Source organism: Rhamphochromis sp. 'chilingali' (assembly GCF_963969265.1).
Source record: "Rhamphochromis sp. 'chilingali' genome assembly, chromosome: 11".
NCBI lineage: Eukaryota > Metazoa > Chordata > Actinopteri > Cichliformes > Cichlidae > Rhamphochromis > Rhamphochromis sp. 'chilingali'.
The window spans coordinates 31770856-31797798 of NC_137938.1; the positions used below are offsets into that span (position 1 = coordinate 31770856).

Below are 26943 nucleotides of genomic sequence, written 5' to 3' on the forward strand. Positions count from 1 at the left end.
TCTTCTCTTAAAGGGTAATTGCCAGGTATCCCGCCCTCCCCCTTCGCACACACATGCACACAAAGAAAACACACAGTATAATTCACAGCCTCATTATAGTGAATAAATATTTATGCCATTTACACCATCAAACTTAGATTGCTAAAGATGAAGAACCTTTTGTTCTTTAAAGAACCATTTGTTATAGCTGAAGAACCATCCACAAAATAAAAAGGTTCTTTGACGTATGATGGTTTTTTAAAGAACCATGAAGACATCTGAAGAACCATTTAAGAACCATAATTTTTCTGAGTGTGTACTTGTCATACTTTCCGAAAGTGTGCAATTGTGTGGTTCAATTTTTGAGAAAACCTCTGAATAAGTGTTTTTTGTTTACCTTCTGTTTCATATCTTATGCGTTCAACTATTCCTTTCCTGCACTGTGAGGAAAACGGTGTAGCTTTTACTTTCGAAAGAGGAAGAACTGCGAGAGAACATGTGACACTTCGTTCTTAAATAATAGCAACAAGGAAACGCAGTCAGACTGAATTTCCGCGCAGCAAAGATGAGTCCGACTAATCAAGGCAAGTGAAACACTTTCCAGTAATACTTTAACAGCTTTAGTAGAAATATTAATCGCTGGTAAAACAAAAAGGCGGACATCGCCCCATAAAAAGCTTCATAATTTAGTTTACTTTCGTTTTTGTAGCTTTCAAAGACTTTTCTTTGTTCAGGCCGCAGGTGTGTTCAACGATAAAAAATATATTGTAACCTTGTTATAATGTCATGACAGTGAAGTAAAGTGTTTCTATAATGTTTAATAATTGTAAAAATAAAAAAGAAAGAAAGAAAGAAATTGTCCAAACACACTCGGTGTATGTTTAGTATATTCTTATGTAATTACACCATAGAAATGAAGGCTGTGTTGTACAACTACGCTGTAGCATTTGTTTAGTAAAACAATTTAAAAGTAATATAAAACCGGAATTCTTCGTTTTTGTATTTGTATTTATGAAACTGACAACAAAGCGAAGCGGAAAAAAGAGCCAGTCAAAGTCACTTTTGGGTAAAACTCCAAGTACAAACGGAGTAGATGGCTTACTTAAATTGCTTTAAATCGCATACATTAGTATGAGAAGCCTGATGAGTTATAAATTCTCGTTAAAAAATATTATATATATCATATTAAATTAAGGTTATACACTGAGGGTATTGTATGTACCGGTATTGTTTGAAGAGGGTCCTCTTCCCAGTTGAGAACTGTACCAGGTATAAGAGGTGGAGCTTCATATTCATCGCTGTACTTTTTGCGTTTTCATAAGTTTCACTTCAGGTCTTGTGACTGTGGAGTCATTTTGAAAACTTGCACAGCCTTAAATATGTGGATGTGATACTTGAGACTCATCTTAACACAGTGACCCTAAAGACACAGTGATCTGTGCAAAAAGTTGTTTTTTTTAAAAGTGACTTTTGCTATTAGTGATGAGAATTCCGGCTCTTTTTAGAGAACCGGATCTTTCGGCTCGCCTCACTAAAAAAAAAAAAACCCGGCTCTTTCAGCTCCCAATCGACTCTTCAGGTTGTTTTGTTGCTTTAATTCATTTATTATCAACAACAATATAAAATCATGCACAAAAGAAATTAGTAATTAAAAAAACAACAACGTTGTTTTATTTATTTATATATTTACATATAAATATAAATGGTGGTCCTTGGAGACAAAGCTTGTACAAACTCAAAAAAGCATGTAAAAACTCTGAAGCATTTACAAACTCCAAAACACATTTCTAGCGTTAACTGAACTTCCAAAACAGAGATATCTAGATCACTTAAATTACACAATTGAAAGCATATGTGTATTGTTTGTGTATTTATACACAAGCACTCATATATAGTCAAATAATTTAAAAAAAATGTTCATTTACCTGTTGCACACCAAATCCAGTCGTTGGTACTTCTTGGCATGTGTAGGTAACAAAAGCTCAACACTGTGCCTAGCATCCTGGAGCACTTCTGTTGTGTTTTGAGTTTGCACGTGTTTTGGGGCCACCGTAAATATACTTTTGTTTATTCACTCCACATAAAATGTAATCAATAAATCATATAATACAAAAGAACAACTATTTACATTTCAACTTTTAACTATTTAAACTTTCAGCTTTAAAGTGAAACAACACAAAACACTGCAAACCACAACACAATTAAATCTAGATTAAAATATGCAAAACAAAAAGATCCACATTCTCTGTCATATAGGTCTGCATGAATAAACTTTCTGAATCCTTTATCATCCACAACTGAAAATTGTGGATGGTTACTATACCTTTCCAGTGTTGGGCAAGTTACTTTGAAAAAGTAATTAATTATAGTTACTAGTTACTTCTTCAAAAAAGTAACTGAGTTAGTAACTGAGTTACAATATTCTCAAAGTAATTAAATACTTGAAAAGTAACTATTGCATTACTTAAAAAAACAAAAAAACAAAAAAAAAACATATAACCCTCTGGGGTCCAGGGTATAATTGGCCATTTTTTAACTACTTTTGATTTTCCCTCCACATTTCACCTTTAAAAACGATTTACTTTACCTTGTTTGGTATCATCCTTTTCAGCACAACCTCATGTGTCTGAATTTACAGTTATGTTTTCATTTTGACATACTGTATTAACACAATTGATCTAAAATCAGACAAAGAACATAAAATCAGAGAAGAAAAAGTTATATTTTTTAACAATCGCAAACATGTTTAATGAATCATATTTCATAACTTTAAATGGAAATATAAATTGTCAATTTTAAAATCCTATGCACAAGTTTTGCAAACAACAAAGTTATTTGCATCCATTTACCTTTTACATTGATTTTTTTAAATAACCATTTCAAACTATTTACAGAACAATCAGCTGTTCTGCATTCAATAAGATGCCACACAAATTATTTGTGCCATTCCAAAAAAAAAAACAGTCGCCTCATTGTTCTGACACACAACACAAAACTATCCACAACACTACACACTAACTACACCAGACAACACATTAACTACACACCCCAAACACGCTAAACGTCACTAATCTCTCACATCTCAAAACTCCCTCTCTCTCTCTCTCTCTCTATCTATCTCTCTATCTCTCTCTCTCCGCGTCACTCCTAAAACTTCCCCTATTTTTTGTTTTGTTTTTTTATTTTTTGCTCATAAGCAGAGCGTGCTTGCTAGCGCTGTCCTTAGACAGTAAACGTGACGAAACTATTGAGGAAAAAACACACGTATATATTGTTTATCATGACTCTGGTTTTACATGGCCTATCAACACAGTTTAAAAACTGGTATATATCACCTTGTTGCTTTGTCTTTAAGTGGCCGTGTGATTGGCTTACCACGACTACTTTATTCTTCCTCAGTCAAACAGCAGCACTCATGCCATTGTTTTGCCCCCTTAGCTCCAGGTGTTGTGCTAGACAGTGATCATGATTACCGTCCGCGGGAGCGCGCGCAGCTGCTTAAAGCTGTATCGCCCAGATTACTTACAGCTGCTTCCGTGCAACTGATATAAGATGCGTTAAGCTGAACACAGCTTCAACCGTCTGTTTGTTGAAAAATAGTAACGGACCGCATTTTCTTGTTAGTAACTGTAACGGCGTTGTAACGATAGGAACAGTAATTAGTTAGATTACTCGTTACTGAAAAAAGTAACGCCGTTACTTGTAGCGCCGTTATTCCCATCACTGTACCTTTCTGATGTGACGTTGTTGTCCTTGGCTCTCTTGCCCTCCCGCTCTGTTCCTGTGCTACTGCGAGTTTAACTACCGCCCCTCCCCCCTCTGCTCAGCGCAAGCACAAGGCTCGCATGCGGAGTGAAGCGGAAAAACAGTGCGAGAGAAAGGGTGAGAGAAAGAAAAGAAAAACACGCCTTGCCTCGTTCACTTCAAAGAGTCGGCTCAAAGAGCAATTTCGTTCGCGAATGACACATCACTATTTGCTATGTAGATGAGGCCAATGAGCCACCTTGGTATAAAACCCCTGAAGACAACATCAGCACCAATTACAGCCTGGTAACATGCTTGAACTCTGAGTTCAAACAGCAGTTTTCAGTGGAATCACTTTAATGTCTACAGTTTTGTATATTTCATCTTAGTCATTGTAAGAAAACTTTCCAAACACTCTCCCTTTTTGTATTTTGAGACCTTTTTGTTGATTCTAGTACATGCTGATATGTTTATGCCCTGTTTCTGAGACGCAGAGGTGACCTAGATCAGTTTGGTTTAGATTTATTGCCAGCAATCTGATAACAAGTGACGTAAACCAATATTTACAAGTGTGTTTTGTCCCCATTCTGAGAATTAGAGACAGTAAAATTGTGAAAAAAATGCCTTTTCATTTGGGAAAAATAACCATGGATGTATCTAGAAAAATAATTGTGGCCTCTTTTGACCCTTTAGAGTTACTAAACGCCTATCTCCATCTTTTTGTTGTTTTCTTTTTGTTAGTATGTAAAGCAGCACTGAAAATATTTTGGCCTGTGTCGTGCCAGAGTCTCTATGTGTGGTTTTTATGAAACTAAGGTCTGTTTCTGACTGGAAACCTGAACTTTCTGCCAGGCAGGTTGTTTTCTCAGTGTGTTAGTGAGCATCAGTCTCATCAAAGGTCAGGTGACATCCTGTCTTCTCGTGTCATCGTCTATGTTTGTGTGTTTGCAGGCCTGCTGTTGCTGCTCATCTCCCTGTGTGCCGGGGCAGCAGCCATGTTTGAATCCACACTGGACGCACACTGGGAGCTGTGGAAGAAGACACATGGGAAGAGCTACAAAAAAGATGTATGTGACAAAAAGTAGTAGTAATAAATATTTTTTTGTGTTATATATGGACAAACTCTGCACAAGGCTTATAATTAACTTATACGGCATTTTCACCTCATCTGCTCTTTCTTTATGTGAGGTGGAGGATGCTCACCGCCGCAAGCTGTGGGAGAATAACCTGAAGATGATTACCGTGCACAACCTGGAGGCCTCAATGGGACTTCACACCTATGAACTGGGCATGAATCACATGGGAGACCTGGTGAGACACTCTCTTGCTTCATTAATGCTTTTGACTTATGATATTTTTTATTCATTAATGGTGATTGTATTAATGATGTTGAAAAGGTCAACAGAATTAAAGCTGATCTGTCTTAAAGAGTAGCTATGAATAGATAACAGATTACTGGCACTTCATGTTTCTGGTTTCCCTATTTTTGTTTTCTGAGTTCCCCTTTCTCTGTCTTTATGTTCCGTGTCAGTTTTCATGTTTCAGTGTCTTCATATTTTGTATTTAGTGTCTTTTGGGTGCTTTATCAATTAATGCAGGCTAGATACCTCTAACAAAAACAAATACAAGTCAAGCAGGCTAATATTAAACATATGTTGGGGCACACATGTATAGTTTCACATTGCTAATTTTATCTCAGGTCTCTTAATTTATTCAGTTAGCATTCATAACATTTCAATATGCTGTGGTAACACTTAAACTGAGTTTAAAAAAAAACTATCAAATATTCAAAAAATAAATTATGGTACCTTTGCTTTGACTTTCTGCAGAATGTAAATTAGCAACATTAACTGGTAAAGCACCAAGCTTTACCTTTAACCTTTTGGCTCTTCTAACCTTTCTTTCCTGATTAGCTGCAGAGTTTTGGTTCTGGCCTTTGAGACTTGACTGGAGTAATGAGGTGATTTCTCCTCTTAGCTCAAATAATCATCAGGCTGACTAGGATCTATTCTCCAGTCAAGACCCTACAGTATATTCCTGAGCTAACTTAATGAATAACCAAAGCACTCAGACTGCATACTGGAATCTCAACCGTTGTCTGGTCAGTGACCTGCTTCACCTTAGTCTTTGTTGGAGAATGTTTTTGAGCATTCAGACAGAACTGAGTCCATTCTGTTTATTTATTGACTTCATCTATACCAAAAGAAACAAATGTGATTCCTGAGAGGAATCAGATTTGAAAAGGACAGACACAGATTACTGTATATAAAGTGGACAGTGAAACATGTTTACCTTTTTTAACACATTGGTTTTATTTTGCATACTGTCAAGAGTGTTATCAGGGCATTTTTTTAATATGTGCTCATGAAAATCTGAAATGGTAGTTATTTGTTTACATATGATCTCGTGCAACAGCAGGAGCAGCAAACTGAAACTGTTCTCTTTTTTGACTGCTCTCTCCATTCAATCAATATTAAAAAGGCTCTTATTGTCCTGGAGAGGTTATCCGCAATCAACAAATAATTCGTTTGAGGGAAAAAAATATTTTAAAATGTTCCCAGTCTTTGGGAACATATAAAATGATTGTAGCAAAAATCAACAAAAACTTAAATAATAATATAGCATTTTCATGAATTAAAAATGTCAAGTGTTTTTTATTATTTAATTGAAAGCGACATCAAAAAACTGTCAAAATAATCCTACATCCATTAAATGAACTGGAATTTCCGCATTCAGACAGAAAAGGCTGATTGTAACAGATATTTGTGTCTCATTCCATAATTTGTGTTCTTCCTCATAGACAGAAGAAGAGATCCTGCAGTCTTTTGCAACTCTCAAACCTCCCACTGGCATCCAGAGGGCGCCATCTCCCTTTGCAGGGGCATCAGGTTCTGGCATACCAGACACTGTGGACTGGAGAGAGAAGGGTTATGTCACCAGTGTCAAGATGCAGGTAAAAAAAAGAGGTCATTTATATCAGGGTTTGTGTATTAGTGCTGCTGAGAAGAATCAGTTCATGTTTGCACGAGAAGAATTTCACCATATCCACTTTTACTACTACGAAGAAGATGACTGCCTCTCGTTTACTGAACCCTGAAAGTTCTCTGGGGTTTTTTTGTTTGTTATTTTTTTTATGTTTTTTCATAGTTTTACATCCCAAAAAAGGTGTAACACTGTTGAAAAAAAACAAAAACAGAACGCAATAATTTGCAAATCTCATAAACCTGTACTGTATTCACACTAGAACATAGCAATCATCACTGTTTTAAAGCAGTGCATATTTATTTATTTATATTTTTGCATTTTTTATATGATATGATAAGATTATAAAATAAATCATGTATGTTAGAAAACAGGATATTGAGATGTTCAAAGTCTTTACAATTTTATGTTGAGGAACATTCTTCTAAAAATATTTCACAGTTCATATAAGCAGTTTTTGGTGAAAAAAATTGGTGAACCCCTGACAGTCTTTACTTCTGACAAACTCTGCCTCTCTAAGATGTTTTTAATGCCCAATCATGTTACTGACCTGTTGCCAGTAACCTTATTATTTGAAAAGTATTCTTCCAGCTGTTTCTTTGTAGCCTTCCCAGCCTTTGGTTGTCAGTGGCCTAAATTTTTTGAGACAACGTTTGCTAACATGAAATGTAGAATGAGCTAATATCTGACATGAAATAGTATGAAATAGTTTTTATGTTCTACTATAAATGAAATATTGGATTTGAAAATCATTGCATTCTGTTTGTATTTACATTTTACACAGCGGTCCAATATTTTTGGAATTGGAGTTATAAAAAGTGCTTCTATGCTCTTAAAGTGGACATTTAGAGGAAGACTTAAGAATATGAGCATGACATTTAATTTTTTTTTTATTCAGGGTGCTTGTGGAGCTTGCTGGGCCTTCAGTGTTGCAGGGGCCCTGGAAGGTCAGTTAGCCAAGACAACAGGAAAGCTGGTGGATCTCAGTCCCCAAAACCTGGTGGATTGTTCTGGCAAATATGGTAACGAAGGCTGCAACGGAGGCTACATAGACCGAGCTTTCCAATATGTCATCGACAACCACGGAATTGACTCTGATGCTTCATACCCATATACAGGACATGTAAGTAAACATACATGCATGTGTGACCTCATGTGCACACTTCTGTGCTAAAAGAACATTCAGCACTTATTTAAGTGATAATTCCAAGGCAAAAACAAAATCTCAGTTAAAATAGTAATTCATCACAATCCCTGTCACCCTCCTTTCATTAATCAGCCATCTCCAGGTTAGTAGGGACAAATATAATTAATACAAATATTAAACATATGAGAAGCAAGTACCCCTAAGAAAGGTACTTTCCTCAGCATCTCTACACACCGCTCCCCGGACACTGTATTGGTGGTTGCTTCACTGAGTGAATGATTAAATGCAGTGGACTAATTTCCAATGGGATTAATAAAGTGTATCTCCTTCTTCGTTAACAGAAGGTCAAATATCAAAATTCATTATTTACAACAAAAATGGAGTAGACAGTAGCAAAGTTATTTTTTGCTCATAAAGATAAACATAAACTAGGATTATATTATGATTATATAAAGAAAAACATGTCTTAGTTTAAAATGTGTGTAGAAATAAAAACAATTTGTAACTTTTAATTAAGAAATGTTATGTTTTTAATAAAATCCTAATATAATCCTAGTTTATACCGTCTTTATATTATATTCAATTAATAACAGAGTTTAAATAATTTGAAATCAGTATATTCTGTTCCAACAAGCCAACTTTTACAAAACTTTTACAAAAATTTAAACATAGGACTCTAACACAAGCTTTACAAAACCCTGTATGAGACACCTGGGTGTATAAACACCAGCAAGAAGTTGAGTCCGATCCTTCAGGCTGTAGACAGCAACACTCACACTTGTCTGTGGTCAGCTGTTAACGTCTCTTTGGAGCAACAATAAATTAATCGGAGCGGACAACATGTTTGTCCTCCAGGCTTTATGTAGTTTGCTGTTGTTTGTGTGGAGGAGGCCAGTTCTGAGACGATTCAACAGACTGTTCCAGCCTCGCGGGGGTGGCAATGTTTTTAATTTAGCCAAAAGAAAATTAAAAAAAAAAACAAAAAAACAAAAACAAAACAAGAACTTTGTAATGTGAAATACTCAGTGACTATCCTTACCAAAAATATCAAGCATGGAAATTATGACAATATCTATGTAGTTTGCAACAGTCTTTAGGTTTATTTTTGTCCTGAAGTGCAAATTATGACACCACTGACTTATTCCTTTGAGAAGTGAGATGCAGTCCAATCAATGGAGAGCCTACAAGACTAAAGGAGTGATTTTAACTGAGTTCAAAAACCTAGTTAATGAATATATTTTCAATTTGTTGGTGTCCCTCCCAATTCTGCCTTAGGGCAGCCCTGTATGTTGTAAAACAAGAATATTTTTAGATTTTTTTTTAATGTGTATGAAGTTCTTTCCTGACTGCATCAGATCCTTTAACATTTTTTTCTTTAACTTCAGGATGATCAGTGCCACTACAACCCAGCAACCCGTGCTGCCAACTGCTCCAGTTACCAGTGTCTGCCTGAAGGGGACGAGAACGCTCTGAAGCAGGGTCTTGCTACCATTGGACCCATTTCAGTGGGAATTGATGCTAGGCGGCCCACGTTTATTTTATATAGGAGTGGTAAGATACACCTCATCAGATGCAAAGTAAATGGAAAAACAGTTTTAAAATGTTTGGCGGATGAAGGAGGGTTTTTTTTTTGTTTTTTAGAAGACAAATTTGAGTTCAGTTTTCCTGGAAATTATTATTTATGGCTGCTTAGAAATTTTTAATCAGATTGATCATTTCTTCTTATAATTTCAGGAGTGTATAATGACCCATCATGCACTCAGAATGTGAATCACGCTGTGTTAGCTGTGGGCTACGGCACTCTGAATGGACAAGACTACTGGCTCATAAAGAACAGGTGAGACATTTTCACTGATTTCTCTTGAATCTGGCTTTTATATACAAAGTGATTTCATGGACAGGGCCTTTATTGTCTTCCACCATCTGTTCACTAATGTGGTGCATACTGGAGGACTCTAGAAGACAAATAAGAAGTGAAAGAGAGAAGTCAGGCTTTTTAAAAAAGTACATATCATCAACACGCAAAAACTGACCTGGCCTGGGAATACCAAGGTTTTCCCAGGCCAGCCGAGAGATATAATCTCTCCAGAGTGTCCTGGGTCTGCCCCAGGGCCTCCTCCCAGTGGGACATGCCCCGAACACCTCACCCAGGGGGGCACCCAGGTAGCGTCCTTGTCAGATGCCCGAACCACCTCGACTGGCTCCTTTTGTTGTGGAGGAGCAGCGGCTCTACTCTGAGCCCCTCCCGGATGGCTGAACTTCTCATCCTATAAGAGGGAGGCTAGCCACCCTTCGGAGGAAGCCCATTTCTGCCTCTTTTATCTCGTTCTTTCGGTCACTGCCCACATCTAGTGACCATAGGTGAGGGTAGGGACGTAGACTGACCAGCAAATTGAGAGCTTTGCTTTTACACTCAGCTCTCTCTTTACCACAACAGACCGATACAGCGTCCGCATCACTCAGCCGCATCACCAATCCATCTGTCGATCTCCCACTCCCTTTTCCCATCAGTCGTGAACAAGTACTTGAACTCCTCCACTTGGGGCAAGAACTTGTCCCTGACCCGGAGTGGGCACTCCACCCTTTTCCTGGCTGAGGACCATTGCCTCAGATTTGGAGGTGCTGATTCTCATTCCCAAAGCTTCACACTCAGCTGCGAACCATTCCAAGGCGAGCTGGAGGCCATCACCCGATGAAGCCAACAGAACCATATCATCTGCGAAAAGCAGAGATGACATTCTGAGACCACCCAAGTGAAAGCCCTCTGCCACTTGGGTACGCCTAGGAATTCTGTCCATAAAAATTATGAAAAGAATAGGTGACTAAGGGCTGCCCTGGCAAAGCCCATCACCCACCAGGAACAAGTCCAACTTATTGGACTTTGCAGACCAAGAGCTGGTCAAGTGTTCCACGACCAGGACAAAAAAATGCATTGTTCCTCCTGTATCTGAGGTTCGACTAATGGACACATCCATTCATATGACATCCCTGTCCTTTGTTAATACTTAAACATAAACTATACTGAGTTAGATGTAAAAGTAGGAAGAAAGACAGTTTTGTTAATGTTTATTCAAAGATGAAAAAACAAATGTACCAGCTGCTGAAGTCATTTCATTTTTAGAATTCATATGAACAAGCATTTAATCATCCACTGGACCTGGTTTTATCTTCTTTTGTTTTCTTTTTTAATAAAAACGTCAAAAAAACAAGATAAGAATGATTTAATACATCAATAACAAAATGTGAAGTTTTAAAACATTTAATTACATTTATCTGATAATTCATTATTTTGTACTCTCCAGCTGGGGAACTTCCTTCGGAGATCAGGGATACATCCGGATGGCACGCAACCAGAATGATCAGTGTGGCATTGCTCTGGATGCCTGCTACCCCGTCATGTAACTGCAGAGGGAACTGAAATGAATCTCTTGCAAAATGAATATAAATGAATATATCATTTATGACTTTTTTTATTAAGTCTTCAAAAACTACAGCTTCAAACTAACACTTTTTGGTGCTTCTCTTGAAAAATTATATCTTGAGGAGGAATCATTATCACTGACTTTATTTGGCGTGTGACATTGTGGAAATGCTAATGTGTGTATCTCTGTGTGTGAGTACACACATTTTTGGTATACCCGCTTATCAAAGTTCAAACTACTTTTCTCCTTGAAAGGTAAGGTTCAGCAATTGCTTTAAAAGATTTGATTTTTCACAAGTTAAAGAAAAATATTTATCCCCCAATGTTTACTTTGGTTAGCATTAACTACTAAATCAGGGGGTTACCAGAAGTATAGACATTTGTTCAAGGTTACAAGGTTTAATTAAAAATCTTTCTATATCTGTGGTAAAAAGTTGTGAATGTACTGGATGTTTAGCGCTGGACTACTGTATATTTTATGACATGAGTGAGATTAAGATTAAATTCACAACACAACATGTACTGCTGCTTTGTTGTTGACACTTATATTATGTAATCAGACTCAATGTAAAAATAAAACATTTTCCAAAAATCTGGTTCCTTATTCACAAAATAATGAACACGGAATTATAATATTTAACTTTAAGGGTGTCATGGTGCTGTGTCTGTTACTGCGTTTATGTCTTTGGACTTTTGGTCTTGTTTTCTTACGATGGTAGCGGTTTATGTTTCTTAGCCCTTTTCTGGTATTACTTAGTTTCCTGGTTTAATCATTTAGATTTCTGGTTCTTAATTACTTTTAGTTAGTTCTGTTTCGTTCCCTCTCTTTTGCCTTTGTGTATCTTTATTGTGTGAGTTTGTCCCTTTGTCCCTCGTCAGATCCTCGTCATGTTCATCATCCGTCATGTTTCAAGTCTCAGGTTTTCTGGTACCTTGTGTTTAGTTTTTGTTGATTTAATCTTAGTCTCCCTTTTGCTTTGGTTGTATTTTGTGCAGTCAAAAATAAAAAGCTCACTTTCATTTTTGACTGCAGTCCTCCTTACTCTGCAATTGGGTCCACACTCCCCACACAGTCTGCCATCACAGACCTGACAAAAGGGGGATATGTATTTATGTAAACATGCCTGGGATGTTGAGGGTTTTAACTGGTTGAGTACTAAAATGTGCATGTTATACAGCATTTTCGTTAAACAAAAAGGACGTTTAAAAGGAAGCCTTGGTTTCGTAAGTGTGTTTTCTTGTTTTTGGACAAAATAAAAAATAAATCAGATTTCAGAGCAGCTATTGGTGTTGGCCTTTAAAACCCACATATCTTTCCTGCTAACATCTTGAACAAGGTCAGAATAAAGTCAACAGACTGCAGTGTTGGGTTACAAATGAGTCATTTTTATTTTTTTTAGTGCAACATCACAACAAACAATTTTCACATGAGGTATTCAAAGGGATTTTCTTTAGTTGTTGATACAAAATGTCCCACCATGATTGACGTTTAAAGTTTTGTATATCTTTTTTTAAAGCCTTTGGTTGGTTAGCCACATTCATTAGTAAGTCTAACACATGGACAAGAATGGCACAATAAAGCATGGTGGGTCGAGTCCAAGCTGGGGAAAGTCAGACTCAGTCAGATATTTCCCTCAGCTCTTTCCCGTTTAAAGCTTTTTGTATGGATCTTATTAATTCCTACTTACAACAGTGGGATTGAACAGTATTTCAACTACACTAAACATTTTGAAAAAAAAAACAGGTGGGAGGGGTGGCTTACAAATGTGGAAAAATAGCTTCTGTCTCCTCTGATCTTTTTTTTATGTTAGGATGAGTGCTTGATTTGGGTTTTTTTTTTTTTTCTATTACAGCAATTCGCATAATTCTAGCTTTTGGAAAACAAGGAACAGGCAACGTTGATTACAGCAAGATCCTCCTTGCTTGGATTGTCACCTCCTTCTTTTTTGGTCTTGAGAATGATTTTATTTATATACAGAACATGGATCAATGGGACACTAGCATACTCGACTTGAGCTTTGGCTGGACAGGGGGTTCCTTCAGCCCCTTCACAGATTGATTCCAGCACATTTGGTTTGAAGAAGTAAAAGGCATGAAGAAGAAGAGACGGATGAACAGACAAGATAGATAGATAGATAGACAGACACCCTGACAGAATGGATTCTTTGGTTAAGGAACATTTTTGCCACACAACATCTCACACAGTTGAGGTAGATGAGTAAAGTCTTCATGTACGCACACGGGAGAAGACAGGGACAGAGGGGGAGACACTGGGGTCAAAAGACTTTCATCTGAAGACACTGCTTCATGTCAGTTTCTCAGTTCCAGCTCAACATAATACTGATTTATGCAACATAAATAACCAGCACACGGAACCCCACTGGTGCTTTTTTGAATCCTCTGAGTGCTACGGTAGCTCTGATGAGGAACTGCTAAAACTACCTACATTACATAATGATTCAGCAGTTACTCATTGATCTTTGGTTGTTTTTTCGTTCAAACGTTATCAAAAACAGTACTTTTTTGGTCTTTTTAAATTTTTTATTCTGAAAGTATATGTCAGCTTTCAGTTCTGCTATTTCATTATTAACGCGCTCCTAAGAATTGCTCTGCAATGGCCTCGGCTGCCAGGCTTGTCTCAGGGTCAAGTTTCTAGAAAAGTCACTAGGGGGTGCCGCAGGCTAAAATGGCAATGCGGATCACCTGCAGCAGCCAACTGGATTCACTCCTCCCTCCCGCCTACCCTCTGTACAGAAAGGGAAGAGCTTCCCTGCTTGACACGGAGCAGAGGGTGGCTCAATACAAAAAGCACTGTCTCCATTTTAGACTCGCAGTCAGAGAGACAAAGAAAAACCTGAAAGGTGTCACCTCAGCTTTGATACAATGACAGCAGTGGGCAGAGATCAGCAGAAGAGCCTTCAAGCTCTTTTATTTTTAATTTTTTCACCGCTGTACAGACACAGCCACACAACCCCACTGCCACCCCCCGTAGCTCTCAGCATGCTTACAATTGTTACTCATTAAAGTTTAATTCAGCTCTATGCCCCACTACTCCAACACCTCCTGTTCCTCAAACAACCCCCCCTCCTACTTCTCCGCACACACTGCTACCACCATCCTCATTCTGGACGATTCAGCCTCCTCTCTGATCTCCCCCCACCCCTTTTTGAATGCCCCCTAAAGCCCACAGGTCTGGCCAAGAGCAGACCCCAGACCAGATACCCAGAGAGGAGACGGGATGAAAAAAGCCTCCCCTTTGAAGTCCACGAAAAAGTCGATGGCCTCTTTCATGACCACCCGTCTTTCAAGTGCACGCTGTGAAGGGGGCCCCGGCAATCCGCCTCTTACAACGTTAAAGACAGAGAAAGGGAGAGAAAATGAGACAGGGAAAGAGTCAATGTTGAAAACGGCAAATCTAGCTTTGCCACACTTGGGCAGCATTTAGTCGAGAGTGAGAAAATTAAATCTTAGGTGACTTCTCCTGATTTCAGCACCCACTACTCAGAATGGAAAATCCAGGTAAGGAAGGAGGACCTAGAACAAATGCCAAAACTCCAAATGATTTGGAAAGATCCATGAAGCTCTTACAGGGTCAGGGACAAGCCCCACAAGCCTTACAACAAAATCTAAGACTTCTCAAACACTGAACTTTGGATGGCAGAGGGCATAGGTCATAAAACTAAAGAATCTTACAAAAGAAATTAAAGATTCCCAGAAAACGAGAATGGGAAAAACCTTCAAAAGACCTTAAAAACCACGGGTACATAAATCCAATTCCCCGGAAGATGAGGAACACCCTTTAAGAATCACATTGGACAGCAAACAAACCCAGAAAAAAACTCCAGTATCTCAATTCAAGTTGAGGAAAACACGGGAGGAGTCAGGAGTGAACCCTACTAAACGTCTTGGAACTGAGACAACTAGCAGAAGCCTTTGCGTGTGGTGGACGGTGAGATCACACTGAGAAGGACATAGACAGTAGTGTCTGCACTGCACTGGGGAAGGGGTTAGGTGAGGGAGATTGGGCGGGGTGGGGGGTCATAACCATGCATTTCCCCAGGCAGATGCACAGTACGCATGTTTGCGCGTGACCCCGAAGGACTTACGCAACATTAGACAGTGCTTTAAGTGGGTCCCCAGACACATTACGCACTCTGCCAGATGGCATTGGTCTGAACACAACTTTACAAGCAACTTGTGAGCCTATGGGATGCCACATCATCTTTGTTATTATTGTTATTGTCATTATTGGTAGTATTATTAATTATAAATATTATCACAACATTCAAACAAGCTTTGGCCTTGGCGTTAAGAGCTGACAGCAGAGACATTTGCAAGAGTAAAGAATTCCCCATAATTCTACAACAAAACAAAGAAAACAAAAAGGGCCAGGCCTTAAAGATAGAGAGATACTTAACATCACTGGGTGGGTCGGGCTGGATCCGGGTGGATCGGGTACTGGGTTTAGGGATTCAGGCCGTACATTCAGGGAGGCAATGTTAATCTTTGGTATTACGATGGGATTCTACAGCTAAAAGTGCCCATCACAAAAAGTTTTCAGTTTCACACAGACATACAGAGCATTGTTAAATAAATACTTACAGTATATAGATAGCATAAATAAATAAATAACCAAATAAATAAAGGAAAGAAAAAGGGAAACCAATAAATACACAAATGCAGTAATAAATATGTTGATCAGATCATTAATTGCATTTGAAAAGTTCTTGGTTTGATTCATCTATTGGCTATAAGGAGGCATGGTTAAAGCCATTCCTTTGTGGACCAAAAAAATGACCTTGTACGTCAGCAGGGCTGAAACAAACTGCCCCACACTTCCAACGTGTTACTATAAATAGAGCGATGTGCTTGAAATCTGTACAAAAACATTGGAAAGAATCACATTCCTCCATTTTCTAGACATCTGTAAAAAAAAGATTTTGTAATGGAGGAGTATACAGTTGTTTGGAAATGAGTGGAAAAAATACTACAATGTCACTATACATTGTGTCAGGTGTACCTCTTCTCCAGAGAGCCTTTGTGTTCAAATTGTTTTTGTTTTCGTTTTTTTTGTGTGTGTGTTTTGGTTTTTTTCTTTTTGATTTGGAGTCCAAAAAAATGGCTCTGGAGCTTTAATTTGGAAGCTCAGTGAGAGTCTTAAAGCTAGACGGTTGCACCAACAAGTCTGTTTCTGTGTCCTACTTGTGTTTATCGATTCTGTCCTGGCATACGGTGAGATGTGCCGCGATTCCCCCTTGAAAACTCTGATTCATTCGAGGTGGGACCGTCTTGACACAATACAGAAGAGGCTCCTGTTGATGGGAAATGATTGACAATTGGGAGTCACAGGCGCTACAGAACCCTCCTGATTATTCCAGGCTCCAAGCTTGGAACAACGCCATACAGTCCTGGGAACCATTACCATGGAAACACATGCTAAGAAAAGGGCATTCAGTTCTCCAAGAAAAAAAAAAGAGGACTTAAAAAAAATGCCTCTTCTTCCTCTTTCACCTTGATTCTGGAGGAATAAAGGGACTACAATAACATCGGGGAAGGATTAATGTCTTCGGATGATGGCGATCACTTGATTAGGAAGTTACACAATGAAGCTCTCCAGATGTGAGCAAACGACACCTCTTGATTCTTCACGTTTGGAGAGATGAGAAAAGATTTGAAGGTACACCAAAATATGCTTACTCCTGATTTGCAATACCCTCATTATCTCTAATCTACATAATCAAAATAATGCAATGAGATGGTGTCTATGTAAGGGTGTGACTCTTCTTTGAGTCAAATCATCTTTGCACCCTTGACTATACAGGCAAGACCTCACATCTTGCAATCATATCACTAAGCATTGCCCCTTCCTTTTCAAGGGAGCAATTAACTTTGGTTTGGGAAAAATGCTTCATCTTCATAAACTCATCTATAATAGCTGGCTCCATCTCTCCTTCTGATAACGAGGAGGACATTTATTACGGCTGATCTCTGCCTAGACCAGTCTATGTGCCCCCTTGCTCCCTCAGCGCCCTCCTCACCGCACCTCCGCGACGGTCTAGCATCACGCCGTGCTGCAGGACACTGCGGAGGAGGAAATGCTGGAGCCCGAGGAACCGGTGGAAGAAGGACGGCCCTCGTCTGCCCACTTGTTGAGGTTGCGTCGGCGGGCATTCATGAAGAAATTGCTGACAGTTGAGAGCTCCAGGCCCAGCTGCTGGGCAATGGTGACCTGGAGCTCTTTGGTTGGGCGGTGGTTCTCCCTGAAGATGGCCAGAAGCGTACGCCGCTGCAGGTCTGTGAACACCAGCCTGGTGCGCTTCGGGCCCTGGTTGCGCTCCAGCTTGTTCTGCTCCTGTTCCTTACGCTTGCAGGCTGCAGGCAGATGGATAAAAGATAAATTAAAAAAAGGAAAGGGGAAGCAGGTTAGCTAACAGACTGGCTGGCTAACTAGGACAAATGGATTAAGCTGTGGGAAAGTGGATTTGTTGAAAGAAAACAGATTAGCTAAGCAACTTTGATTAGTTAAAAGAGATGAATCAGCAACTTGTTTCACTGTGCAGTAAAGGAATCAAGATGTTCAACCTATCACATCTTATTACCAGTGAGCTGCTCTAAGCTGCTAGGGAGAAAAAAACATATAACTACATCCAGACCAAAGTCCTGAAGTCTTCCATGATGTTTTTCATTATTCCCTTTAATTACATTTTGGAAAATGGTCTAATTTTTTACATAGATATGGCCTGGAGACAAACTAAATCTGGTGTTGCACTGATAATGGCAATATCTTCCAAACAAAAATTGAATTCAAACACAAAAACAGATGTATATCAAATTTCTCCCCTTAAAAATTTGAAATATAACCTTTCATCACATCAAATGTCACGTTTTGTCCCTCTTAGACTCTCCCTTATTTAACATCCGTATATTTCTGCATCTTTAGTCCTCAGAAGATAAAAAGCTTTAGCAGCATTTGTCCAGTATCAAAGTTATCCAAATCCAATCTACAGTAACAGTTAAGTCTTCTGGTGATTCTTTTTTTAATCTAAGTCTTGCGTACAACAACCACAAAATAAAATCCCGGGGTCTGGGTTAAACACCACTCTAGCTGCGGCAGCCCGCCCAATTATATAATCGATATTTTCTCGCGAAAAAGTCTGAAATTTATTTTGAAGGGAAAAAAAAGAGTGCAAAGAACAGTTTTGTTTAGTGAGAGAGAAAAATAGCCTGATGCGTGTGGGCTGAGCTCAGATCCATTTTGAGAATCAGACGAGCATTTTGAATTCAGGCTGCATGTTCCTCTGCATATCCATCGCTGAACCTTTCACCTCTAACACGCTGTAATTCTGTATTTACAGGAAACACAACACCAACCTCTGCCTTTGTGTACCGAGCCAACTTCTCCTCCCTTCCCTCCCACCCTCCATCCCGCTCTTTTTCTCTAACCATCTCCCTCCACTTCCACTCTTTCCTTTCCCTTAGTGGACACTTCAACATCATTAGTTTCTCATAAAAGTCATTTACATGTGGCGGCAGTGAGTGAGTAATAATCACTTTAGGGGGAACTAATTTATTTTCTATTAAAGGCAGGTTACGTCAGGGGTGAGTGAAACAAGCAGAGTCGGCATTGCCCAGGGCATTTAGAAGCCTTAAGTGGGCTAAAACATATTTGGGAGAGTCGTGCAATTACCTAAATGCACACTTTTAAGAGGTTTCAATCAGCACTGTGCGGTTGCTGGGCGACTATTTTGCTGATGGTATCAAATGCATTTCTAAGTGTAAGCACACTGGTGTACGTGCACAAAAAACACAAAGACACAAATACACACACACAAATGAGCAAGGACAGATGGATTAGTGCCTATATAGAGAGTGGGTTTTTTTTCAGGGGGGGTATAAAATATGAATTCTTCTAATAGGTATGATATTAGATATGCATGTTATTTGGCATGTTGTGTCAGAAGCTTTCTCGATCTCAGAAAGATAAGATGCTGGGGTTACACATGCTCTTTGGGCTTTTTGAGCATTTAGCCAACCAAAACAGCCCTCAGTGTAACAAACGTGTCATTTTTATTGCAAGAAAAGAGAAACTCTTTCTTTCTTTTCGAGATTTAACACACACCATTTTTCAAGCAAGAGAGGAATAAGCTGTATTCGTGTTGAAGCTGGTTGAAATAATCCTGCTGCACAGGCAGATTTTTTTTTAACTTATATTAAGAAAACACAGAGAAATATGTATGGAGTTCTATTATTGACAAAAAAAATATGTGATTATATGGAGATTTCAGCTCGCAATAACCTTGAGATCCAATATTTCAAACCCTAACACACGGAGAAACACAACCCAACTCACGCTGCAAACATACATTATATAAAACACAGATGCTGCCTTTTGCTCTCACAACAGCACTGACGCGTCCAATTGATTGGCTCACAGTTTCCCATTGAGAAACATCTCACATACTGAGGGGTGCTGCTGATGTTAACTGTATGACTGTCTTTTCACTCTTCAAACGCACAGTGGCAAATTTCTCTCATTAGCAGAGCGTTTTAGGAAAAAGTGTGACCTCACCGCCATCTTTTTTTTCACAGAGTGCAATCACAACAGCAGAATTAGACGCAGGTCTAAAGGGTGTGTGTGTGTGTGTGTGTGTGTGTGTGTGTGTGTGTGTGTGTGTGTGTGTGTGTGTGTGTGTGTACTTCGCACCGTCTGGCTTTGATTGCTCTAACATCCAGCTGAGTTTCTGAAACTTAAGTACTCAACTGGACATGAATAAATTTCCCCATGAATTCCCTGTGAACATTCTCCTCTAAAATCATTATCTGAAGGAAGTGTTTTGACTCGGGGATGCACTCTTGTCAACTTGAGATTACAGGGGCCTGTTAGCTTTTAGGCATCCAGAGCTCGTTTGCATTTCTGAGAGTTATCGAACCACGTCTCATTAAAATCTGAACAGGCCGAGATGTCAGCAACATGTCAATATCACCACAAGTGAAATTATATATATATATATATATATATATATATATATATATATATATATATATATATATATATATATATATATATATATATATATATATATATATATATATATATATAGTATTTGTGCTGCATTCTTCATATGAGTTATACCATCACCACGGTCAATATTTCAGGGTTGGGGGTGTTGGGATGTGAGCTGCAGCTATGGAATGTATATACAGTGGTGCACTCTGAGCTCATGTAGTAATGAAAGGAATGACATGATAGTGCTGGCTAGCTCGCTTGTAGCGTGGATTTATGGCTCGTTGGAGGAGCTGCCGTGTCCTGCCGCTCTCCTCCTCCTCGCCGCCATCCTATCCTCAGCTCTCTCCCTTACTGACGATCATAACGCCGACCATTAAGTAAATGCTTCCTTATGCTGTAATCATGTGTAAAAGGCTCACAATTACCATGCTATAAATCCCCAGCACCGGGGCTACTCTTGGAGACATAAATATTCCCCTATAGGCTTCTTATGATCGTGGGAACAGCCCCTAATCATGATGTATGCCCCTGTCTCGTGTTGCTGAAACGTGATCGAAAGCCCTTTCCCTACCCCCTGGCGTCTCAGCCCCCCCCCCTCACAACCACCACCACTCCCCTCCCTGTCCTCTCCCTCCACACCCCCTCCACCCCCCACCCAGCCCCAGCCCACCCCCTGCTGATTTCTTGGGCCAGGGGCTGATAGAAATTATTGATTAAATCTGTGCAGCTCAGACTCCTCGACCCACAGAGGCTGGTTAACCCCTTCAGCGCCAGAGTGGGGGGAGCTGCAAGAGTCAGATAAAAAAAAACAAACAACACAACACAACAAAAACAACAACCCTGTTTGTTTGATGTTGCACAGCTAAGGTCACGCCGGCCTGTTTGCAATTCCTGATATGCAAATGGCATTGGGTTTGACCTTTGAGCCTCGCTAGCAAAACGTGAACTGTACGCAGCGAGCGGTGGACAAGGCTTTGTGGCTTTCATTACTGTGGGGGTGGTGCGGGCACTGGAGCTGACACGTAAACCGCATTGACCTTTCTTATTCATTTAGACCTTTAGTCAAGGGCTTCGGCCATCATCTTTAAAGTTATAGTCTCTGATCCCCCCTCCTTGACTTTAAGTGTCAGAGCAAGGCTGTGTGGTCTTTATCCTGCCTTCTTCTCTGACTAAATCCTGATTGCCTCCTCCACAGCCTGAGGTTGGGCTGGAGATGCATCTCATATACAGTGCAGTAATCCATACAGCACACACACAAGATACTGCAGATAAATCCCAGGGATCACAGCATTTTTACCAAAAGGTTTCTGCAAAAAAGACATATGAAAATACAAAATGGCAGCAACTAAATTCCACAATTACGGTGCGTCAAGCTTTGGAGAGAGCTCTGCAGCCCTCTATAGAAGAGACATTATGGAAATAACAGTGCTTCTGGCTGACACTAAAGGGCCTTCTATGTATTTAAGCAAGTGCTGCATTAAGGAGGATCATCTTAAAACTTGAGGCGTGAAGCAGAGAGCACTTGAGCTATCTTCAGACTGGGGAGCACAGGGCACCGCGCATTCTAATTCCAGTCTCGATTTGCCGATGCGGCCGAGGTGTGTGTGGGCAAAGCGTGCTGCTCTTTCCCATGGAAATCAATAGAGGCTTGTAATTAAACAAAAGGGGGTTGGCCAGGGGGGGGAAAACACAACAACCCCCTTCGGAAAGTAGGTTATGTAGAAAAGTGCCGAGCTGTCCAAATTGTGGCTTTGCCAAGAACTAAATATGCAATTTCAGAGAGTGTGAGAGCAGAGAGAGAGAGAGAGTAGGAGCATTGTCAAACATTAGTACGCTTCTCTGTGTAGGGACTTTTTTATGAGTCTGATTGATCGGCTGCTCGGACTTGGCGGTCTGACTCGTTAAAAATAATGTTTGTGTTTGTGACAATGAAGAAACAAGGATGCTGCACATAAAGAAAGAACGATGATTAAATCTGCTCCAAAGAACAAAGGGCTGATTTATCATGATGAAGATTTGCCTTTTCGTGGGGGAGATAATAGGTGTTTTGCGTACAAAGCATTCACACATCACGGGATGGGATTAATCAAACGGCGTTTGGGTCAAATTACAGAGCAAAACCCAAGATAACTAATCTTTAGAAAAGAGGTTTGGTTGTGATTGCGCTAACGTTTTGCTGAATGGAGGATGTACACATGTGCTCTCAGAGTTGAACAATCAAAGATCAATAATTGTGAAGGGATTGCAAGAGCGCACAATCATTACCTATGAACCCTATTGTGTTGCTCGGCTTAATCAGTCGAGCTGCCAACAGAAACGAAAGAAGCGGTGATCAAGTGGGGAGGCTCACACACACGTACAGCTCACAGACCCCCGCAGTGAGCCGACCACTTGCAGATACACACTCGTCTATGCTCATCTCATATTACCGCGTTCACTTGGATCTCTTTCTGTGCTGCGTGTATCAGATGGGTCTTAGATCCCTGTGGAGGGACTACACTGTAACACGGCACTGTACGGCGTGCTGTCACGTCTTGAATCCACATCCCCAAAGAATATTAAATGGCAAGCAGCACACTGTAATGTGCCTTTAAAAAATAATACTAGTAATAATTAAAATTTGCCATGAAATCTGTATAAAAAGCAAGAAATAATTACAATGAAATATTATTATTATGATATTTATTTAACTGAAAAGATGTAGCAAATCATAGCAAAAGAAGAAAGCTGGTGTTCTACATTGGAAAAAACTTTCTTTTTTTTTTTTTACTTTGTAACTAAATTCTATTAACTTTCAAAACTGTTGTCAAATTTTCCATATGACTGAGTGATTCTGCACTAATGACTACATGCACCTCACTTAAGCAGCAACATCTTCTTTTCCACATGTGAGAAACCTGGAAGGAGCTGCCTTAGAGCTGAACAACATCCGTATTTAGCCCCGCAGTAATTGCCTCAGTGACAACGTTGATAAAAGGTGTCTGGCAAAAGCTCAAGTCTAATTTGCATCAGTTACCTTGCCAACTCAACTTGAGTCAGGCGCTGAGCAGATATAAATCACTGCTGAAATTAATCAATCGCTTCAGAATGGCATATCTGCGCAAATTATTTTGTGGGCTCAAAAGCGATTAAATTGCCAATCGCTGCTCACACTGATCTTCATGGTTCATTTAAGAGGAGGGCAAATGTCTGTGGGGTTTTTTTTATTGTAGCTACTGTACAAATCAATAGGAACTGTTTGGGAGCAAAGTAAACAAAGGAACGGCACATATGGCCTGTTCTTGATCAAACTGACCTTAATGTGCTGCTAAGTTCTTATTACCCAGGCTGATGAGACAACAGACACAGCGGTTGTACATTCACAGCAGTGGGAAGGAGGGAAACATCAGTATGATGCTTTTGCTTTTACTCATGTACCAACCTGAGCTGCATACTGATTGCTGGAGAGGAGATTTTTTTTGGAAGACACGGAGAAGGGAGGCGTTTGGGGAAAACAAGGAGAGTGAGCGTGTCTGTTGTTGTGGTTTCTGTTTGAGCCTCTGTGTGTGTGTGTGTGTGTGTGTGTGTGTGTGTGTGTGTGTGTGTGTGTGTGTGTGTGTGTGTGTGTGTGTGTGTGTGTGTGTGTGTGTGTGTGTGTGTGTGGAAAAAATACAGAGTAAAGCCAGATCTTACCCTCCAGCCTGAGCGAGGCCATTCTTTGAAACTCCGGTTCCTGGAGCCAGCGGGACATCCTTTTAAAGGTCTCACGGCCAGACTTGAGCTTGCCCCAGGGCTTAGGGTTCCTCAGGAGGTCAGACAGTGTGCCCTGTGACCTACACAAAACCCTCTCAGCAAAGATGGCCTGGGGGATGCTGTACCTCTTCAGCTCAGTGATGATCCTTTGGGCCACATCCCTGGTGTTGATCTCCTCTCCAGTGCTGCCTCCACTGCCCTGTGAGCCCAGCAGCATGCCCTCGCTGGGTGAGGATGAAGCAGACGATGAAAAGTGCAGGTGGTCACCCATCTTGGTGGCCTGCTGGCTCGGGTGATGGTGTGGCTGGTAGTGCTGGCTATAGATGTGTGGGTGATGGCCTGGGGCATGCTGGTGAGTCTCCATTTTATTTAGCTGATGCCCCACTGAAACATCACCTCCTCCTAGGCCTGGCGGTGACATCTCTCGGCCAAAATCCGATGTTCGGCAGAAAAGGCTCCCTCCATGTACATCATAACCACCAGGGAGCATCTGACTGCCGTTACCATTAGGGCTGTTGCCCAGACTTCCGTAGCCATGCATGGAGGAACCCAGGCCTGATCCTGTGGATGGAGGCGACAGGCTTTGGGACATGGCCAGTTCCTTGCCATAAGGGTTGTAGAAGTTGGTGCTGAGGCCTCGATCCTCACGCATAAGGGTAAAGCTACCAATAACATTGCTGACAGGGAGACAGGGGTGATGGTGATGGTGGTGGTGGAACTTGTCGTCAAAGGGCTGCAGGGGGGTCAGGGTAGTGTATGTGCTGCCAGAGCTGGATGGGGAGTCGCCGCTGTAGCCCAGTGCTGACATGGAGTGATCGAAGCCTGGTGGACGGGGCTCAGGTTCCAGAGACATGGAGGAGCCCCCAAGGGAAGGCCTGGGGAAAGCAGCTGAAAGGTCCCGGGAGTGCAGCATAGCCCTGCCATCCTGGCTGTGAGCCAGATCAGAGTGGCTGTGGAGGGACATCTCCCCTAGACTCCCATCCATCGTTAATTTCAACAAATAAAGTTGTATTTCTTGCCGTGATGTGTGGCTGGTCTCCTCTTGTTATTGTTGTTGGACAACTGGGCCAACAGTCTGTAAGGTCTCTTGTTACACCAGACTATAGATTTATTGATTTGTGAATTAATTGATTTCCGGGCTTATAGGGTGTCTAATTAATTATCTGATAACGTTAAGTACTTCCTCAAACTCCCGGAAAACGAGATTGCAACAACATTAGGAGCTCTAACTGAGATTTTATTCTCGCTTGTGCATCAGCGCTCTGCTTGTCTCTTTGGTGCTCAGCTGGGTTCCTCGGCAAAAGCCTCGCTTTTGTGCCTGCGTGAGACAAGACAGGCGCTGTTATTCGCTTTATTTAAACTTCAGTCGTTACAGAGAAAAAATAAAGCAGCCCAGTGAGAGAAAATAAAATGTAGCCCAAACAACAACAAGAGCAACAAATAATTTAAAAAAATTAATTAAAAAGCACTTTTGTTTTTCTGCCACACACACTCCTCGGAAAGCGCCAGAAAACACAGATATCACTTTTCACTCCAACCTAATATTCTCTTGGAATGTAATATTTTTGCTCTTTTTGAATCTTATGCAAAGTTATGATACAGAAGCAGCCCACAGCGCGCATGCGAAGCGCTGTAAATGACCAGTTCCTTTGCATTTTCGCTCCACATGTAGGACACGTAAACTAACTATCACACATGGTGGCGATTCAGAAAATATATCACCACCACGTATTGGTTTTACAAAAACGTGCAAAATCCTACCTTTATTATCCACTTCTCAGAGCGCGTCCGCGACTCTTGTCCGTCCTGTGCATCTCTCCGACTCTGTCAGCGAGCAGCCTGCAGATTCACACAATTGGTCCGCTGCGCCCCGGGGTGTAACATTCACTAAAACCAGACACCACAAACCATCTGCGGTCACAAACGAGCCTCTCTCGGTCTTTCCGTCCTTGTTTTTCTCCCAGTCTTTGGTTTTCACTCCAAAAAATGTCCCGTTCTAGCCTCGTTTGTTGCTCTACACTAGCAGCTCTCTTCTTGTTCTTTCATTATCTCGTGAGATTTTCCTCCTCCTCCTCCTCTTCCCTCTGCCTGCCACTTCATCGATCTCACCACCAACTCTTTCTCCTTCTCCTCCTCCTCCTCCTCCCCCTTGCTCACATTGACTCTCTGCTTTCAGTGCGTCACGGCCTTAAAAATCTGACAGATGTGCGATGAAATTCCTACTCCAATTAACCCTTTCTCTCCGGGGGGAGGAGGGGAGAGGGTGTGGGTGTGACGAGGCGGGGGAAGCGTTGAGGTGGAGATGCTCTCTTTCTCATAACCCCACAGGTTAAGCCTTCTTCAGCTGATTGCAAGCACAACTTATGAATTATGTGCGCACAGCCTGGTCATTCTGCTGCGCTCGCCTGTTTATCTGATCAATTGATTTCACTGGCTGCAGCTAATGTCATTCTGTCCTTTTTATGTAACAAGTAATGCTGTTGCTCCTTTTGTCAGTATGAAATAATATATCACGAAGACGGAAAGAGACCACGCTAGCTAACACGCGAGCCTTTTGTTTTTGAAATTATTATTAATGCTATTTTCATTTATTAATGTCATGATTTTGTCAAAAGTTGTGCTTTCCCCCCTAATATAATTTCAAGTATATGTGCAGAACAGGAGGCCCTTTTAGTGAATATGTAGTTATATGAGTCACTTCACTAACTGAGGGGAAAAATAGAAATAAATATAAAAAAATAGAAATAAATAAATAATATAAACATATCTCATTTAGCAGTGTGTTGTGTATAAAATTCAACCCATGCCACAATTTATTTGTTTTTATTATTTTCTTTATAAACTATTAATAGAAAATGATTTGTGCTTTTGGTCTTAATATCTTGTGTTGGTTTAATGTAAATCCTACCTCTCAGGAAAACAATGGTGTCA

The 26943-nt window shown here is 40.4% G+C and overlaps 2 protein-coding genes across 2 annotated transcripts; one reads left to right on the forward strand and one right to left on the reverse strand.

The window, feature by feature from the left end:
• Nucleotides 1-427: 427 nt before the first annotated feature.
• On the forward strand, nt 428-12410 carry LOC308405740 (cathepsin S-like). Its single transcript, XM_080896464.1, has 8 exons — nt 428-563; nt 4675-4790; nt 4912-5034; nt 6524-6676; nt 7604-7828; nt 9238-9403; nt 9587-9689; nt 11155-12410. The coding sequence occupies exons 1-8, from the start codon at nt 545-547 to the stop codon at nt 11252-11254; spliced, it is 1005 nt and encodes a 334-aa protein (XP_080752590.1). The 5' UTR covers nt 428-544; the 3' UTR covers nt 11255-12410.
• A 2877-nt stretch (nt 12411-15287) lies between these two features.
• Nucleotides 15288-26167, reverse strand: onecutl (one cut domain, family member, like). Its single transcript, XM_080895697.1, has 3 exons — nt 25774-26167; nt 23953-25330; nt 15288-17645 (listed from the first exon to the last, which is right to left on the reverse strand). Exons 2-3 carry the CDS (start codon nt 24995-24997, stop codon nt 17335-17337), a joined length of 1356 nt encoding a protein of 451 aa, XP_080751823.1. The 5' UTR covers nt 24998-25330; nt 25774-26167; the 3' UTR covers nt 15288-17334.
• Between the last annotated feature and the right edge of the window lie 776 nt (nt 26168-26943).